Source organism: Phalacrocorax carbo, chromosome 6 (assembly GCF_963921805.1).
Source record: "Phalacrocorax carbo chromosome 6, bPhaCar2.1, whole genome shotgun sequence".
Classification (NCBI taxonomy): Eukaryota; Metazoa; Chordata; class Aves; order Suliformes; family Phalacrocoracidae; genus Phalacrocorax; species Phalacrocorax carbo.
The window spans coordinates 21,068,763-21,085,779 of NC_087518.1; the positions used below are offsets into that span (position 1 = coordinate 21,068,763).

The 17,017-nt window shown below is 60.3% G+C and overlaps 3 protein-coding genes across 3 annotated transcripts in view; all 3 read right to left on the reverse strand.

Moving 5' to 3' along the window:
- The window catches only part of LOC135314010 (PHD finger protein 7-like), a 3,329-nt gene extending 180 nt beyond the window's left edge, over positions 1-3,149 (reverse strand). Inside the window, exons 1-8 of the mRNA XM_064455679.1 lie at positions 3,107-3,149; positions 2,683-2,774; positions 2,502-2,603; positions 2,103-2,227; positions 1,603-1,872; positions 1,254-1,367; positions 992-1,110; positions 288-421 (exon numbers count right to left, since the gene is read on the reverse strand). Of these exons, the coding sequence (XP_064311749.1) occupies positions 288-421; positions 992-1,110; positions 1,254-1,367; positions 1,603-1,872; positions 2,103-2,227; positions 2,502-2,603; positions 2,683-2,774; positions 3,107-3,149 (999 nt within the window). The remainder of the gene's footprint in view (positions 1-287; positions 422-991; positions 1,111-1,253; positions 1,368-1,602; positions 1,873-2,102; positions 2,228-2,501; positions 2,604-2,682; positions 2,775-3,106) is intronic.
- Positions 3,150-5,357: 2,208 nt separating this feature from the next.
- Positions 5,358-9,313, reverse strand: LOC135314011 (PHD finger protein 7-like). The gene is made up of 9 exons (XM_064455680.1): positions 9,271-9,313; positions 8,847-8,938; positions 8,666-8,767; positions 8,267-8,391; positions 7,767-8,036; positions 7,418-7,531; positions 7,156-7,274; positions 6,405-6,585; positions 5,358-5,604 (listed from the first exon to the last, which is right to left on the reverse strand). Exons 1-9 carry the CDS (start codon positions 9,311-9,313, stop codon positions 5,358-5,360), a joined length of 1,293 nt encoding a protein of 430 aa, XP_064311750.1.
- Positions 9,314-11,521: 2,208 nt separating this feature from the next.
- Positions 11,522-15,477, reverse strand: LOC135314012 (PHD finger protein 7-like). The gene is made up of 9 exons (XM_064455681.1): positions 15,435-15,477; positions 15,011-15,102; positions 14,830-14,931; positions 14,431-14,555; positions 13,931-14,200; positions 13,582-13,695; positions 13,320-13,438; positions 12,569-12,749; positions 11,522-11,768 (listed from the first exon to the last, which is right to left on the reverse strand). Exons 1-9 carry the CDS (start codon positions 15,475-15,477, stop codon positions 11,522-11,524), a joined length of 1,293 nt encoding a protein of 430 aa, XP_064311751.1.
- Positions 15,478-17,017: the final 1,540 nt, after the last annotated feature.

The following is a 17,017-nucleotide window of genomic DNA, read 5'->3' on the forward strand; positions in this document are numbered from 1 at the left end:
TGTGAACTTCCCCCGGGGAAACTGAGCAAGATGTGGTGCCAGCAAGGCACGAAGCAGAGGGCCACGGCGCTGGGCAGCCGGCCCAGGCCAGCCCGCAAGGAGGGATGTCTGGGGAAGGTGCTGCCTACACGCAGGGAGAAGAGAACCCTCCGTGCCCAGCCCCTAATGCTGCCCCTCCAGAAAGGGAGAGGAGGAGGAAGCCGACAAACGAGTGTGGGATATCCCAGTGCAGAGACTAACAGCTCTCTTTGTTGTGCGGGGGGCGGGGTGTGGATCAGGGCCAGCACTTGAGGACGGTGCACGGCTGGTCCTGCAGCAGCGTCCAGGCTGGCTGTAGGGAGTTTGGGCCCACCGTTGCAATCGGGAATGGTCTCGCATGCGGTCGGGCCCAGGGATGCTGGAGCAGCTGCCGCCCTCAGCTCTGGGGAACCGCGGGAGGGCCCTGGTGCTGCCTGGCTACCGGTGGTGGGGCTGCTGGTCTCTGGTGCCAGAAGGCCATGGGGCAGCCCCACTGCTGCCTGGCTGGAGGTGCAGCTCTCATCACTCGGTGCTGGCGTGTGACTGCTGTTACAGTGTCTTCTGGGCCGGCGAGGGAGTTTGGGCCCGACGTTGCAATCGGGAATGGTCTCGCGCCCGCTGGGGCCCAGGGTAGCTGGAGCGGCGGCTGCTCTCAGGCACTGGGCAGCCGCAGGAGTGCCCCAATGCCACCTGGCTACCAGTGGTGGGGCTGCTGGTCTCAGGTGCCATGGAGGTGACTGGCTGGAGGTGGTGGGGCCGTTAAGCACCAAGCTGGCACTGGAGGCTGTAAGGGGAAGCTGGAAGGTCAAGGGCACGGCTCCACCAGACCTGGGGCAGGATAGGCCAGTGCGGTGCCTCCAGGCCTCCTGGAGCAGAGAGGCCGGATCTGGCAAGCCCAGCACGGGCAGCTGCTACCAGGCCTTGCCTGGCCCCTGGCCCCAGCCCAGGGGCACCCGCGTGCTTTGCCTCTTACCGGTGCCCAGTCCAGCACAGCCGTCGCACTCCCAGCTGGCCGTGCTGTTCCTCAGGTAGGAGCAGCGTTTGTGAGTGCCCTCAGCAGCGCAGGAGCAGCACAGGAGCAGTTGCCAGGGCCTGAGGAAGCAAACGGGTTCATGGCTGTGAGGACAAAGTGACCGTGGCACAGGATTGCGCGGCAGAGCTCTCGATCTTAGCCCTTCCCCTTTGAGAGACAGAGACCCTGTGCAGAGCCCTGGGGTGCAGCTTTGGCAACTTACCCCTCTTCCTCTGCCTGCTCCCTGCCTGCTGGACAAAGGCACTCACTGGCATCACAGCGTCTGTGCCTCTCATATAATTGCTCATAGGCACCATTGTCTTCCCACGACAGTCCCCTTCTGGTGGAGGAAGGGAAAATTGATGAGCCCCTGCAGCTGGGCAAAAGGCAGGTGCAGGGCGTCCCTGCTCTTCTTTCCCTCCCTGCCGTGTTTCCAAGTCCTCCGTGAAGCTGAAGGCCAGACTCACAGTACAGTGGAGAGCCAGGACTGCTGGGACAGGCCCTGGCATGGCATGGCATGGCACAGTGCTCGCACCCTCCTGCCTTGTGAGCTGGGAATAATAAAAACCAACCTCTTTGGGATTTGGATCCCCATGGTGAGCATTTCCATCAGAAATCGATACTCATTTTGACAATGCGGGCAGCAGAAGCCGTAGAAGCCAGCATGACTGGCATGAACCTGGATGCATCCCCTGTGGAACCAGGCGTGTTTGCACGCTGGGCACACCATGGTGCCGAAGGACTTTCTGTCCCCCACAGGGTCCAGGCAGATGAGGCAGGTGGTGGTCTCCTCCGGAGCCGCCTCCACTGCCTGCTCTGGGCGGTGCTCCCAGCAGAAGGACCTGGGGGAAGAGGAAAGGGATGGGCAAGCTGTGGAGTGCTGGGCCCTACCCCAGTGGGAGCAAGGAGGGGAGAAGAGGCATGAAGGAACCCCAGGCATTGCCCGGCTCTGGCTCTGCATGTGGCCGGCTGCTGGGATCTGCCACTGTGGATTCCTTTCTATCTTGGCTTACAGTGGCAGGCAAGCGACTGAAGGTGAGGAGCCTCCCCCATGCAGCCTGGCTGCCCTTACCTGTAGAGCCCAAAGAACTGGGTGATGCATCCACCCTCCACAGCACAGGGGAGATGGAAGCTGCGGTCGCAGCCCATCTCCCGGCAAGTGATGGTGGCCCCGCTGTCACCACAGACAAAGCAGTCCTGGAAAGAGCACAGCAGCCCCCATCAGCGGCAGCCTCAGGGCCTCCACAGCCCGACCCACACCTCCGGGCAGGGCGCAGGATGCGGCCGCTGCTGGGTCACACCCCGCAGAGCCGCCTGGCGGTCAAGGCTCCTGTGCGGGAGCCTCTGTGGACCTGCTGGGAGCAAGACTTTTGTCCCAGAGCGGCTTGAAGGGATTTCTTTCTTGGGGTCTGGGCTAAGCTCCGGCAAACCTCTCCTGGCACAAATCTCCCTGTTCTTGTCAGGTCCTCACCTTCTGCGCTGCCCGGGCGATTGTGCGTTGAATATCCTCAGGCAGAAATCCCACGAGTCCTACTTCCTTGACCCGTTGCTGAAAAAGCTCGTTGGCAAAATACTGCAGAAGAGAGAAGAGGAGAAATCTCTGCTGTCTGACTGTCTGTCGGAAAGCTGGAGGGGGCTCCAGAGGAACTCACCAGGCAAAACACATGGGCACAGACTCCTTGCTTCTCCAGTTTGGGCCCACAGACATCCGGGTCAGCCTCTGCCCGGAGACACAGCATGCATGCTGGAGGGGAGAGAGCAAATGCCAGCGGGAACGAGCACCTGTGCGTGGCCGGGGGAAGTGTCCCTGAGGATTGCTGCCAAGGGCCTGCTCCATCCCCGCCTAGCTGGCTGATGGGCAGGGCTGGAGGCCTTGGAGAGGAAGGGGCCGTTGCAGGCGTGGGGCTCTCAGCGGGTGCCCAGTGCCCAGCCTGGTCCCTGCTTGCTGAGGAAAGGAGGGGCCTTTTCCTGGGGCAGATGGGGAGCTCCTGCCTCCCCCTGCCACCGCTCTTGGCCCCATGCTGACCACCCTGACAACCCCTCTGCCAGGCTGTGCAAGGGATACTTTGCTCTCACCCTGCTCCATGGAGTCGGTGGCCTTCCGCTTCCTTGTGGACATGGCACACATCAACGGTGAGCGTTTGGAGAGTCCTTGTCCCAGCAGCGCTGGGGTGTCTCCTGCAAACGCTCCCCTGCTGGCTCTGAGGCAGAAGCAAGACGCGGGTGAGCTTGCAGCACAGGCCCAGAGCCCCAAGGTGTGGGGCCCCCCGCCTCCCTCGGCAGCCCTGCGCAAGCGCTGTCACTCCCCTACCCTCTCCTCACCTCACCAGGTCACACTGACGCACGGCTGGTGCCCAGCGTTCCTTTATGTGGGCTTGGCCCCGCGGCTTACAGTGGCCGCTGTGACATCAGCACCGCTGGCCTGCGCGCGCCCCCAGTGCGGGCAGGGACACCCTCGGCCACCTGCCACCCACTGTGAGATGGCCCCCGCCTCACAGGGCTGGGTGTGAAGTGCCAAGGCGGGGGGCCCGAGCCCTCGGCACCCACGTAACCGGGGCGGCTGCTCCTGCAGCATGCTCAGAGTCAAACGCCAGGTCCCCTGGGGCAGCCGTCGCGTACGGCACTGTTGGCCAAACGGTGCTGTTCAGGCAGTGTGACTCCAAGGCTCCGGCCCTGGCCAAGGAAAATCTGTGCTCCTGTCCCCGGCATGGGGAGCGCTGCCAGCAGGTCGCGGAAGGTGATCCTTCCCCTCTGTGCCGCACGGGTAAGGCTGCATCTGCAGTACCACGGCCGGTTCTGGGCTCCCTGGTACCGGGGAGAGAAGTGAGCCTTGAGCCTGGCCTGGGCTCACCCATCCCATCCACTCAGAAGTGGCGGGTGGTCGGGGCACAGCACGGGAGCTCAGCATGGCGCCTAAGCGTCGCAGGTGGCCCAACGTCTTTCTCCTGAAGTCCTTAGTGCTTTGGTGACGTGATGCCCCTGGAACAAAAAGCCGTGCGGGACCACGAGCTGGGGAGTCATGGCAGAAATGGCCTTTTTCCATGGCAATAAACTGCCTTTCAGAGTCGGTGGGGGCCTTTTTCCCTAGCGCGGTAGGAAGCTGCAAGTGGCTGTGGGGCAGCTTTGGAGGCGGTGGGTGGGAGCATTGATTTGTTGGAGGGCAGAAAGGCTCTACAGAGGGGTCTGGGCAGGCTGGATCGATGGGCCAAGGTTTGTCAAGCGTTGGAACAGGCTGCCCAGGGAAGCGGTTGAGGTGCCATCCCTGGAGGTATTGAAAAGACGTGTAGCCGTGGCACTTAGGGACGTGGTTTAGTGGTGGACTTGGCAGTGTTAGGTTACCAGTTGGACTCGGTGATCTTAAGGGTCTTTTCCAGACTAAATGATTCTAGTTCCCATTCAATTATTGCTTCATCACCCTTTGATTACCATTTGATTTTTATTCAATCATCGATTAATTACCGTTTGAGCGTTGCTGAAAACCCTTTTTGTTAACCCCACGACAAACGACTTCTCTGAATAATGCACCTGCGACACCAGGATGAAAACCAGACGGTGTCTCAGGCACAACCAGAGTAGGAAAAAAGGAATGCGAAATCCAGTGTTGGAGCATCCACGTCCGAAATGCAACTCAGGGCCGAGACAGAAACCAGAAAGCCCCAGAAGCCCTTCTACAATAGTAGCTGGCTGACACTGCTGAGAGTGACTAGAGGCTTCCCAGGCTGCCTCCTTCAGCTCCTGCTTTTCAAGTGTCCTCAGCCATCCCCTTCTACCAGCCACCTTCCAAGCCAAATTCTGGTGCTCAGCGTTTCCTCCTCCCCAGGCTTTCTGAGATTTTGCTCGGCCTTCTGACGCCAGGGCATTACAGAGCTCCGTTGGCTAGATGCCAAGAGAGGTGAACGGTGCCAGGGAGCAAGCACCTCCGTTCAGAGCGAGGTTGTGCATGACCAGAGCTCTTTGGCCAGCTCCCTTTGAGCCCCATTGCTCAGGAGCGCCTCGGAGCTCACAGCGCAATCCCCCTGAAGAGTGCTGCCTGCTCTGGCCGCGTCTAGAGCTCACACCTTCCCAGTCACAGCACTCAAGACTAGAAGGACAAAGTGCTGCCACCGAGTTCTCTTATGGATCCTCTGCACCTCCATTCCTTCTGCATTGCCTCTTTATTGGCAGAACAGCCCACCAGGGCTCCCAGGTTCCCCTGCCTTCCTCCGAGAGGACAGCCGCTCCCTACTTTAAGGAATCAACTTTCATGCTGCATTAAGGCCTGTCAGGAAGGCACTTCACGCACACACCATGAGACCAGACACACACACCACGAAGAGCAGAGGGTTGTTCAAATCTGTACAGCCACCCCACGGGATTTCCTTTGCGCTTTGGTCACCGTTAGTCTTTGACTCAGCCTTCTAGCTCTCCGCCAGCTTCCGCAGAGCTGTTCGGCAGTCGCTCTGTAACCAAAGCTGTTCTCCTTCTTGCAGTAGAAAGGTACTTGCTGGTCTCCAACAGAAGGGAAATCCTTGCGGATGATTGCCATTTCCAGGCCCCTTGTTACCCTCCCGTAGAGCACATGTGATTTTTTTGCTCTGGAGGGCAGACAGCGGGACTCAAGCCCTCAGTAACAGGTACTGCTCTGACTCTGCTGAGCTCTGTGGAGTAAAGTCCTTCCCAGGCGTTTGCGATCTCTCCTAAAAATGACTTCTTGGCTTATACTGCAAGAAGGAAGCCTTCAGTTGGTACAGTAGCAATCGTGTTGGGGAACAGGACCCAGAAGTGGGGAGCGCCCTTAGGCGACTGTATGAACAGAGTCTACAGAAGCTTTTGTGTCACAAATAGGGATGTGACACTGAACTGAACTCTTAAAGAAAAGTAGCTTTGCCACTTTGCCACAATTCTCCCTAACCTAGGCAAGGAGGATAGGAAATTGGTTACAGGCTTGTCCAGAAGGAAACAAAGTTGAAGCGTGTCAAAAGTCGCTGGGACCAGGACAGGTGATTTTGGTGGGCGAGCCATGAGGGCTGCGCCGGGTGGGCAGGGGCAGCACCCATTGCCAGGAGATGGCAGCAGCGGCACCAACTGGGCCGTGCAGGCCACACTCCTGGGGACAGGGACAGAGGCCCAGAGACAGAGGGGGTTTGGGGGTGGGTGTGAACTTCCCCCGGGGAAACTGAGCAAGATGTGGTGCCAGCAAGGCACGAAGCAGAGGGCCACGGCGCTGGGCAGCCGGCCCAGGCCAGCCCGCAAGGAGGGATGTCTGGGGAAGGTGCTGCCTACACGCAGGGAGAAGAGAACCCTCCGTGCCCAGCCCCTAATGCTGCCCCTCCAGAAAGGGAGAGGAGGAGGAAGCCGACAAACGAGTGTGGGATATCCCAGTGCAGAGACTAACAGCTCTCTTTGTTGTGCGGGGGGCGGGGTGTGGATCAGGGCCAGCACTTGAGGACGGTGCACGGCTGGTCCTGCAGCAGCGTCCAGGCTGGCTGTAGGGAGTTTGGGCCCACCGTTGCAATCGGGAATGGTCTCGCATGCGGTCGGGCCCAGGGATGCTGGAGCAGCTGCCGCCCTCAGCTCTGGGGAACCGCGGGAGGGCCCTGGTGCTGCCTGGCTACCGGTGGTGGGGCTGCTGGTCTCTGGTGCCAGAAGGCCATGGGGCAGCCCCACTGCTGCCTGGCTGGAGGTGCAGCTCTCATCACTCGGTGCTGGCGTGTGACTGCTGTTACAGTGTCTTCTGGGCCGGCGAGGGAGTTTGGGCCCGACGTTGCAATCGGGAATGGTCTCGCGCCCGCTGGGGCCCAGGGTAGCTGGAGCGGCGGCTGCTCTCAGGCACTGGGCAGCCGCAGGAGTGCCCCAATGCCACCTGGCTACCAGTGGTGGGGCTGCTGGTCTCAGGTGCCATGGAGGTGACTGGCTGGAGGTGGTGGGGCCGTTAAGCACCAAGCTGGCACTGGAGGCTGTAAGGGGAAGCTGGAAGGTCAAGGGCACGGCTCCACCAGACCTGGGGCAGGATAGGCCAGTGCGGTGCCTCCAGGCCTCCTGGAGCAGAGAGGCCAGATCTGGCAAGCCCAGCACGGGCAGCTGCTACCAGGCCTTGCCTGGCCCCTGGCCCCAGCCCAGGGGCACCCGCGTGCTTTGCCTCTTACCGGTGCCCAGTCCAGCACAGCCGTCGCACTCCCAGCTGGCCGTGCTGTTCCTCAGGTAGGAGCAGCATTTGTGAGTGCCCTCAGCAGCGCAGGAGCAGCACAGGAGCAGTTGCCAGGGCCTGAGGAAGCAAACGGGTTCATGGCTGTGAGGACAAAGTGACCGTGGCACAGGATTGCGCGGCAGAGCTCTCGATCTTAGCCCTTCCCCTTTGAGAGACAGAGACCCTGTGCAGAGCCCTGGGGTGCAGCTTTGGCAACTTACCCCTCTTCCTCTGCCTGCTCCCTGCCTGCTGGACAAAGGCACTCACTGGCATCACAGCGTCTGTGCCTCTCATATAATTGCTCATAGGCACCATTGTCTTCCCACGACAGTCCCCTTCTGGTGGAGGAAGGGAAAATTGATGAGCCCCTGCAGCTGGGCAAAAGGCAGGTGCAGGGCGTCCCTGCTCTTCTTTCCCTCCCTGCCGTGTTTCCAAGTCCTCCGTGAAGCTGAAGGCCAGACTCACAGTACAGTGGAGAGCCAGGACTGCTGGGACAGGCCCTGGCATGGCATGGCATGGCACAGTGCTCGCACCCTCCTGCCTTGTGAGCTGGGAATAATAAAAACCAACCTCTTTGGGATTTGGATCCCCATGGTGAGCATTTCCATCAGAAATCGATACTCATTTTGACAATGCGGGCAGCAGAAGCCGTAGAAGCCAGCATGACTGGCATGAACCTGGATGCATCCCCTGTGGAACCAGGCGTGTTTGCACGCTGGGCACACCATGGTGCCGAAGGACTTTCTGTCCCCCACAGGGTCCAGGCAGATGAGGCAGGTGGTGGTCTCCTCCGGAGCCGCCTCCACTGCCTGCTCTGGGCGGTGCTCCCAGCAGAAGGACCTGGGGGAAGAGGAAAGGGATGGGCGAGCTGTGGAGTGCTGGGCCCTACCCCAGTGGGAGCAAGGAGGGGAGAAGAGGCATGAAGGAACCCCAGGCATTGCCCGGCTCTGGCTCTGCATGTGGCCGGCTGCTGGCATCTGCCACTGTGGATTCCTTTCTATCTTGGCTTACAGTGGCAGGCAAGCGACTGAAGGTGAGGAGCCTCCCCCATGCAGCCTGGCTGCCCTTACCTGTAGAGCCCAAAGAACTGGGTGATGCATCCACCCTCCACAGCACAGGGGAGATGGAAGCTGCGGTCGCAGCCCATCTCCCGGCAAGTGATGGTGGCCCCGCTGTCACCACAGACAAAGCAGTCCTGGAAAGAGCACAGCAGCCCCCATCAGCGGCAGCCTCAGGGCCTCCACAGCCCGACCCACACCTCCGGGCAGGGCGCAGGATGCGGCCGCTGCTGGGTCACACCCCGCAGAGCCGCCTGGCGGTCAAGGCTCCTGTGCGGGAGCCTCTGTGGACCTGCTGGGAGCAAGACTTTTGTCCCAGAGCGGCTTGAAGGGATTTCTTTCTTGGGGTCTGGGCTAAGCTCCGGCAAACCTCTCCTGGCACAAATCTCCCTGTTCTTGTCAGGTCCTCACCTTCTGCGCTGCCCGGGCGATTGTGCGTTGAATATCCTCAGGCAGAAATCCCACGAGTCCTACTTCCTTGACCCGTTGCTGAAAAAGCTCGTTGGCAAAATACTGCAGAAGAGAGAAGAGGAGAAATCTCTGCTGTCTGACTGTCTGTCGGAAAGCTGGAGGGGGCTCCAGAGGAACTCACCAGGCAAAACACATGGGCACAGACTCCTTGCTTCTCCAGTTTGGGCCCACAGACATCCGGGTCAGCCTCTGCCCGGAGACACAGCATGCATGCTGGAGGGGAGAGAGCAAATGCCAGCGGGAACGAGCACCTGTGCGTGGCCGGGGGAAGTGTCCCTGAGGATTGCTGCCAAGGGCCTGCTCCATCCCCGCCTAGCTGGCTGATGGGCAGGGCTGGAGGCCTTGGAGAGGAAGGGGCCGTTGCAGGCGTGGGGCTCTCAGCGGGTGCCCAGTGCCCAGCCTGGTCCCTGCTTGCTGAGGAAAGGAGGGGCCTTTTCCTGGGGCAGATGGGGAGCTCCTGCCTCCCCCTGCCACCGCTCTTGGCCCCATGCTGACCACCCTGACAACCCCTCTGCCAGGCTGTGCAAGGGATACTTTGCTCTCACCCTGCTCCATGGAGTCGGTGGCCTTCCGCTTCCTTGTGGACATGGCACACATCAACGGTGAGCGTTTGGAGAGTCCTTGTCCCAGCAGCGCTGGGGTGTCTCCTGCAAACGCTCCCCTGCTGGCTCTGAGGCAGAAGCAAGACGCGGGTGAGCTTGCAGCACAGGCCCAGAGCCCCAAGGTGTGGGGCCCCCCGCCTCCCTCGGCAGCCCTGCGCAAGCGCTGTCACTCCCCTACCCTCTCCTCACCTCACCAGGTCACACTGACGCACGGCTGGTGCCCAGCGTTCCTTTATGTGGGCTTGGCCCCGCGGCTTACAGTGGCCGCTGTGACATCAGCACCGCTGGCCTGCGCGCGCCCCCAGTGCGGGCAGGGACACCCTCGGCCACCTGCCACCCACTGTGAGATGGCCCCCGCCTCACAGGGCTGGGTGTGAAGTGCCAAGGCGGGGGGCCCGAGCCCTCGGCACCCACGTAACCGGGGCGGCTGCTCCTGCAGCATGCTCAGAGTCAAACGCCAGGTCCCCTGGGGCAGCCGTCGCGTACGGCACTGTTGGCCAAACGGTGCTGTTCAGGCAGTGTGACTCCAAGGCTCCGGCCCTGGCCAAGGAAAATCTGTGCTCCTGTCCCCGGCATGGGGAGCGCTGCCAGCAGGTCGCGGAAGGTGATCCTTCCCCTCTGTGCCGCACGGGTAAGGCTGCATCTGCAGTACCACGGCCGGTTCTGGGCTCCCTGGTACCGGGGAGAGAAGTGAGCCTTGAGCCTGGCCTGGGCTCACCCATCCCATCCACTCAGAAGTGGCGGGTGGTCGGGGCACAGCACGGGAGCTCAGCATGGCGCCTAAGCGTCGCAGGTGGCCCAACGTCTTTCTCCTGAAGTCCTTAGTGCTTTGGTGACGTGATGCCCCTGGAACAAAAAGCCGTGCGGGACCACGAGCTGGGGAGTCATGGCAGAAATGGCCTTTTTCCATGGCAATAAACTGCCTTTCAGAGTCGGTGGGGGCCTTTTTCCCTAGCGCGGTAGGAAGCTGCAAGTGGCTGTGGGGCAGCTTTGGAGGCGGTGGGTGGGAGCATTGATTTGTTGGAGGGCAGAAAGGCTCTACAGAGGGGTCTGGGCAGGCTGGATCGATGGGCCAAGGTTTGTCAAGCGTTGGAACAGGCTGCCCAGGGAAGCGGTTGAGGTGCCATCCCTGGAGGTATTGAAAAGACGTGTAGCCGTGGCACTTAGGGACGTGGTTTAGTGGTGGACTTGGCAGTGTTAGGTTACCAGTTGGACTCGGTGATCTTAAGGGTCTTTTCCAGACTAAATGATTCTAGTTCCCATTCAATTATTGCTTCATCACCCTTTGATTACCATTTGATTTTTATTCAATCATCGATTAATTACCGTTTGAGCGTTGCTGAAAACCCTTTTTGTTAACCCCACGACAAACGACTTCTCTGAATAATGCACCTGCGACACCAGGATGAAAACCAGACGGTGTCTCAGGCACAACCAGAGTAGGAAAAAAGGAATGCGAAATCCAGTGTTGGAGCATCCACGTCCGAAATGCAACTCAGGGCCGAGACAGAAACCAGAAAGCCCCAGAAGCCCTTCTACAATAGTAGCTGGCTGACACTGCTGAGAGTGACTAGAGGCTTCCCAGGCTGCCTCCTTCAGCTCCTGCTTTTCAAGTGTCCTCAGCCATCCCCTTCTACCAGCCACCTTCCAAGCCAAATTCTGGTGCTCAGCGTTTCCTCCTCCCCAGGCTTTCTGAGATTTTGCTCGGCCTTCTGACGCCAGGGCATTACAGAGCTCCGTTGGCTAGATGCCAAGAGAGGTGAACGGTGCCAGGGAGCAAGCACCTCCGTTCAGAGCGAGGTTGTGCATGACCAGAGCTCTTTGGCCAGCTCCCTTTGAGCCCCATTGCTCAGGAGCGCCTCGGAGCTCACAGCGCAATCCCCCTGAAGAGTGCTGCCTGCTCTGGCCGCGTCTAGAGCTCACACCTTCCCAGTCACAGCACTCAAGACTAGAAGGACAAAGTGCTGCCACCGAGTTCTCTTATGGATCCTCTGCACCTCCATTCCTTCTGCATTGCCTCTTTATTGGCAGAACAGCCCACCAGGGCTCCCAGGTTCCCCTGCCTTCCTCCGAGAGGACAGCCGCTCCCTACTTTAAGGAATCAACTTTCATGCTGCATTAAGGCCTGTCAGGAAGGCACTTCACGCACACACCATGAGACCAGACACACACACCACGAAGAGCAGAGGGTTGTTCAAATCTGTACAGCCACCCCACGGGATTTCCTTTGCGCTTTGGTCACCGTTAGTCTTTGACTCAGCCTTCTAGCTCTCCGCCAGCTTCCGCAGAGCTGTTCGGCAGTCGCTCTGTAACCAAAGCTGTTCTCCTTCTTGCAGTAGAAAGGTACTTGCTGGTCTCCAACAGAAGGGAAATCCTTGCGGATGATTGCCATTTCCAGGCCCCTTGTTACCCTCCCGTAGAGCACATGTGATTTTTTTGCTCTGGAGGGCAGACAGCGGGACTCAAGCCCTCAGTAACAGGTACTGCTCTGACTCTGCTGAGCTCTGTGGAGTAAAGTCCTTCCCAGGCGTTTGCGATCTCTCCTAAAAATGACTTCTTGGCTTATACTGCAAGAAGGAAGCCTTCAGTTGGTACAGTAGCAATCGTGTTGGGGAACAGGACCCAGAAGTGGGGAGCGCCCTTAGGCGACTGTATGAACAGAGTCTACAGAAGCTTTTGTGTCACAAATAGGGATGTGACACTGAACTGAACTCTTAAAGAAAAGTAGCTTTGCCACTTTGCCACAATTCTCCCTAACCTAGGCAAGGAGGATAGGAAATTGGTTACAGGCTTGTCCAGAAGGAAACAAAGTTGAAGCGTGTCAAAAGTCGCTGGGACCAGGACAGGTGATTTTGGTGGGCGAGCCATGAGGGCTGCGCCGGGTGGGCAGGGGCAGCACCCATTGCCAGGAGATGGCAGCAGCGGCACCAACTGGGCCGTGCAGGCCACACTCCTGGGGACAGGGACAGAGGCCCAGAGACAGAGGGGGTTTGGGGGTGGGTGTGAACTTCCCCCGGGGAAACTGAGCAAGATGTGGTGCCAGCAAGGCACGAAGCAGAGGGCCACGGCGCTGGGCAGCCGGCCCAGGCCAGCCCGCAAGGAGGGATGTCTGGGGAAGGTGCTGCCTACACGCAGGGAGAAGAGAACCCTCCGTGCCCAGCCCCTAATGCTGCCCCTCCAGAAAGGGAGAGGAGGAGGAAGCCGACAAACGAGTGTGGGATATCCCAGTGCAGAGACTAACAGCTCTCTTTGTTGTGCGGGGGGCGGGGTGTGGATCAGGGCCAGCACTTGAGGACGGTGCACGGCTGGTCCTGCAGCAGCGTCCAGGCTGGCTGTAGGGAGTTTGGGCCCACCGTTGCAATCGGGAATGGTCTCGCATGCGGTCGGGCCCAGGGATGCTGGAGCAGCTGCCGCCCTCAGCTCTGGGGAACCGCGGGAGGGCCCTGGTGCTGCCTGGCTACCGGTGGTGGGGCTGCTGGTCTCTGGTGCCAGAAGGCCATGGGGCAGCCCCACTGCTGCCTGGCTGGAGGTGCAGCTCTCATCACTCGGTGCTGGCGTGTGACTGCTGTTACAGTGTCTTCTGGGCCGGCGAGGGAGTTTGGGCCCGACGTTGCAATCGGGAATGGTCTCGCGCCCGCTGGGGCCCAGGGTAGCTGGAGCGGCGGCTGCTCTCAGGCACTGGGCAGCCGCAGGAGTGCCCCAATGCCACCTGGCTACCAGTGGTGGGGCTGCTGGTCTCAGGTGCCATGGAGGTGACTGGCTGGAGGTGGTGGGGCCGTTAAGCACCAAGCTGGCACTGGAGGCTGTAAGGGGAAGCTGGAAGGTCAAGGGCACGGCTCCACCAGACCTGGGGCAGGATAGGCCAGTGCGGTGCCTCCAGGCCTCCTGGAGCAGAGAGGCCAGATCTGGCAAGCCCAGCACGGGCAGCTGCTACCAGGCCTTGCCTGGCCCCTGGCCCCAGCCCAGGGGCACCCGCGTGCTTTGCCTCTTACCGGTGCCCAGTCCAGCACAGCCGTTGCACTCCCAGCTGGCCGTGCTGTTCCTCAGGTAGGAGCAGCGTTTGTGAGTGCCCTCAGCAGCGCAGGAGCAGCACAGGAGCAGTTGCCAGGGCCTGAGGAAGCAAACGGGTTCATGGCTGTGAGGACAAAGTGACCGTGGCACAGGATTGCGCGGCAGAGCTCTCGATCTTAGCCCTTCCCCTTTGAGAGGCAGAGACCCTGTGCAGAGCCCTGCGGTGCAGCTTTGGCAACTTACCCCTCTTCCTCTGCCTGCTCCCTGCCTGCTGGACAAAGGCACTCACTGGCATCACAGCGTCTGTGCCTCTCATATAATTGCTCATAGGCACCATTGTCTTCCCACGACAGTCCCCTTCTGGTGGAGGAAGGGAAAATTGATGAGCCCCTGCAGCTGGGCAAAAGGCAGGTGCAGGGCGTCCCTGCTCTTCTTTCCCTCCCTGCCGTGTTTCCAAGTCCTCCGTGAAGCTGAAGGCCAGACTCACAGTACAGTGGAGAGCCAGGACTGCTGGGACAGGCCCTGGCATGGCATGGCATGGCACAGTGCTCGCACCCTCCTGCCTTGTGAGCTGGGAATAATAAAAACCAACCTCTTTGGGATTTGGATCCCCATGGTGAGCATTTCCATCAGAAATCGATACTCATTTTGACAATGCGGGCAGCAGAAGCCGTAGAAGCCAGCATGACTGGCATGAACCTGGATGCATCCCCTGTGGAACCAGGCGTGTTTGCACGCTGGGCACACCATGGTGCCGAAGGACTTTCTGTCCCCCACAGGGTCCAGGCAGATGAGGCAGGTGGTGGTCTCCTCCGGAGCCGCCTCCACTGCCTGCTCTGGGCGGTGCTCCCAGCAGAAGGACCTGGGGGAAGAGGAAAGGGATGGGCGAGCTGTGGAGTGCTGGGCCCTACCCCAGTGGGAGCAAGGAGGGGAGAAGAGGCATGAAGGAACCCCAGGCATTGCCCGGCTCTGGCTCTGCATGTGGCCGGCTGCTGGCATCTGCCACTGTGGATTCCTTTCTATCTTGGCTTACAGTGGCAGGCAAGCGACTGAAGGTGAGGAGCCTCCCCCATGCAGCCTGGCTGCCCTTACCTGTAGAGCCCAAAGAACTGGGTGATGCATCCACCCTCCACAGCACAGGGGAGATGGAAGCTGCGGTCGCAGCCCATCTCCCGGCAAGTGATGGTGGCCCCGCTGTCACCACAGACAAAGCAGTCCTGGAAAGAGCACAGCAGCCCCCATCAGCGGCAGCCTCAGGGCCTCCACAGCCCGACCCACACCTCCGGGCAGGGCGCAGGATGCGGCCGCTGCTGGGTCACACCCCGCAGAGCCGCCTGGCGGTCAAGGCTCCTGTGCGGGAGCCTCTGTGGACCTGCTGGGAGCAAGACTTTTGTCCCAGAGCGGCTTGAAGGGATTTCTTTCTTGGGGTCTGGGCTAAGCTCCGGCAAACCTCTCCTGGCACAAATCTCCCTGTTCTTGTCAGGTCCTCACCTTCTGCGCTGCCCGGGCGATTGTGCGTTGAATATCCTCAGGCAGAAATCCCACGAGTCCTACTTCCTTGACCCGTTGCTGAAAAAGCTCGTTGGCAAAATACTGCAGAAGAGAGAAGAGGAGAAATCTCTGCTGTCTGACTGTCTGTCGGAAAGCTGGAGGGGGCTCCAGAGGAACTCACCAGGCAAAACACATGGGCACAGACTCCTTGCTTCTCCAGTTTGGGCCCACAGACATCCGGGTCAGCCTCTGCCCGGAGACACAGCATGCATGCTGGAGGGGAGAGAGCAAATGCCAGCGGGAACGAGCACCTGTGCGTGGCCGGGGGAAGTGTCCCTGAGGATTGCTGCCAAGGGCCTGCTCCATCCCCGCCTAGCTGGCTGATGGGCAGGGCTGGAGGCCTTGGAGAGGAAGGGGCCGTTGCAGGCGTGGGGCTCTCAGCGGGTGCCCAGTGCCCAGCCTGGTCCCTGCTTGCTGAGGAAAGGAGGGGCCTTTTCCTGGGGCAGATGGGGAGCTCCTGCCTCCCCCTGCCACCGCTCTTGGCCCCATGCTGACCACCCTGACAACCCCTCTGCCAGGCTGTGCAAGGGATACTTTGCTCTCACCCTGCTCCATGGAGTCGGTGGCCTTCCGCTTCCTTGTGGACATGGCACACATCAACGGTGAGCGTTTGGAGAGTCCTTGTCCCAGCAGCGCTGGGGTGTCTCCTGCAAACGCTCCCCTGCTGGCTCTGAGGCAGAAGCAAGACGCGGGTGAGCTTGCAGCACAGGCCCAGAGCCCCAAGGTGTGGGGCCCCCCGCCTCCCTCGGCAGCCCTGCGCAAGCGCTGTCACTCCCCTACCCTCTCCTCACCTCACCAGGTCACACTGACGCACGGCTGGTGCCCAGCGTTCCTTTATGTGGGCTTGGCCCCGCGGCTTACAGTGGCCGCTGTGACATCAGCACCGCTGGCCTGCGCGCGCCCCCAGTGCGGGCAGGGACACCCTCGGCCACCTGCCACCCACTGTGAGATGGCCCCCGCCTCACAGGGCTGGGTGTGAAGTGCCAAGGCGGGGGGCCCGAGCCCTCGGCACCCACGTAACCGGGGCGGCTGCTCCTGCAGCATGCTCAGAGTCAAACGCCAGGTCCCCTGGGGCAGCCGTCGCGTACGGCACTGTTGGCCAAACGGTGCTGTTCAGGCAGTGTGACTCCAAGGCTCCGGCCCTGGCCAAGGAAAATCTGTGCTCCTGTCCCCGGCATGGGGAGCGCTGCCAGCAGGTCGCGGAAGGTGATCCTTCCCCTCTGTGCCGCACGGGTAAGGCTGCATCTGCAGTACCACGGCCGGTTCTGGGCTCCCTGGTACCGGGGAGAAAAGTGAGCCTTGAGCCTGGCCTGGGCTCACCCATCCCATCCACTCAGAAGTGGCGGGTGGTCGGGGCACAGCACGGGAGCTCAGCATGGCGCCTAAGCGTCGCAGGTGGCCCAACGTCTTTCTCCTGAAGTCCTTAGTGCTTTGGTGACGTGGTGCCCCTGGAACAAAAAGCCGTGCGGGACCACGAGCTGGGGAGTCATGGCAGAAATGGCCTTTTTCCATGGCAATAAACTGCCTTTCAGAGTCGGTGGGGGCCTTTTTCCCTAGCGCGGTAGGAAGCTGCAAGTGGCTGTGGGGCAGCTTTGGAGGCGGTGGGTGGGAGCATTGATTTGTTGGAGGGCAGAAAGGCTCTACAGAGGGGTCTGGGCAGGCTGGATCGATGGGCCGAGGTTTGTCAAGCGTTGGAACAGGCTGCCCAGGGAAGCGGTTGAGGTGCCATCCCTGGAGGTATTGAAAAGACGTGTAGCCGTGGCACTTAGGGACGTGGTTTAGTGGTGGACTTGGCAGTGTTAGGTTACCAGTTGGACTCGGTGATCTTAAGGGTCTTTTCCAGACTAAATGATTCTAGTTCCCATTCAATTATTGCTTCATCACCCTTTGATTACCATTTGATTTTTATTCAATCATCGATTAATTACCGTTTGAGCGTTGCTGAAAACCCTTTTTGTTAACCCCACGACAAACGACTTCTCTGAATAATGCACCTGCGACACCAGGACGAAAACCAGACGGTGTCTCAGGCACAACCAGAGTAGGAAAAAAGGAATGCGAAATCGTGTTGGAGCATCCACGTCCGAAATGCAACTCAGGGCCGAGACAGAAACCAGAAAGCCCCAGA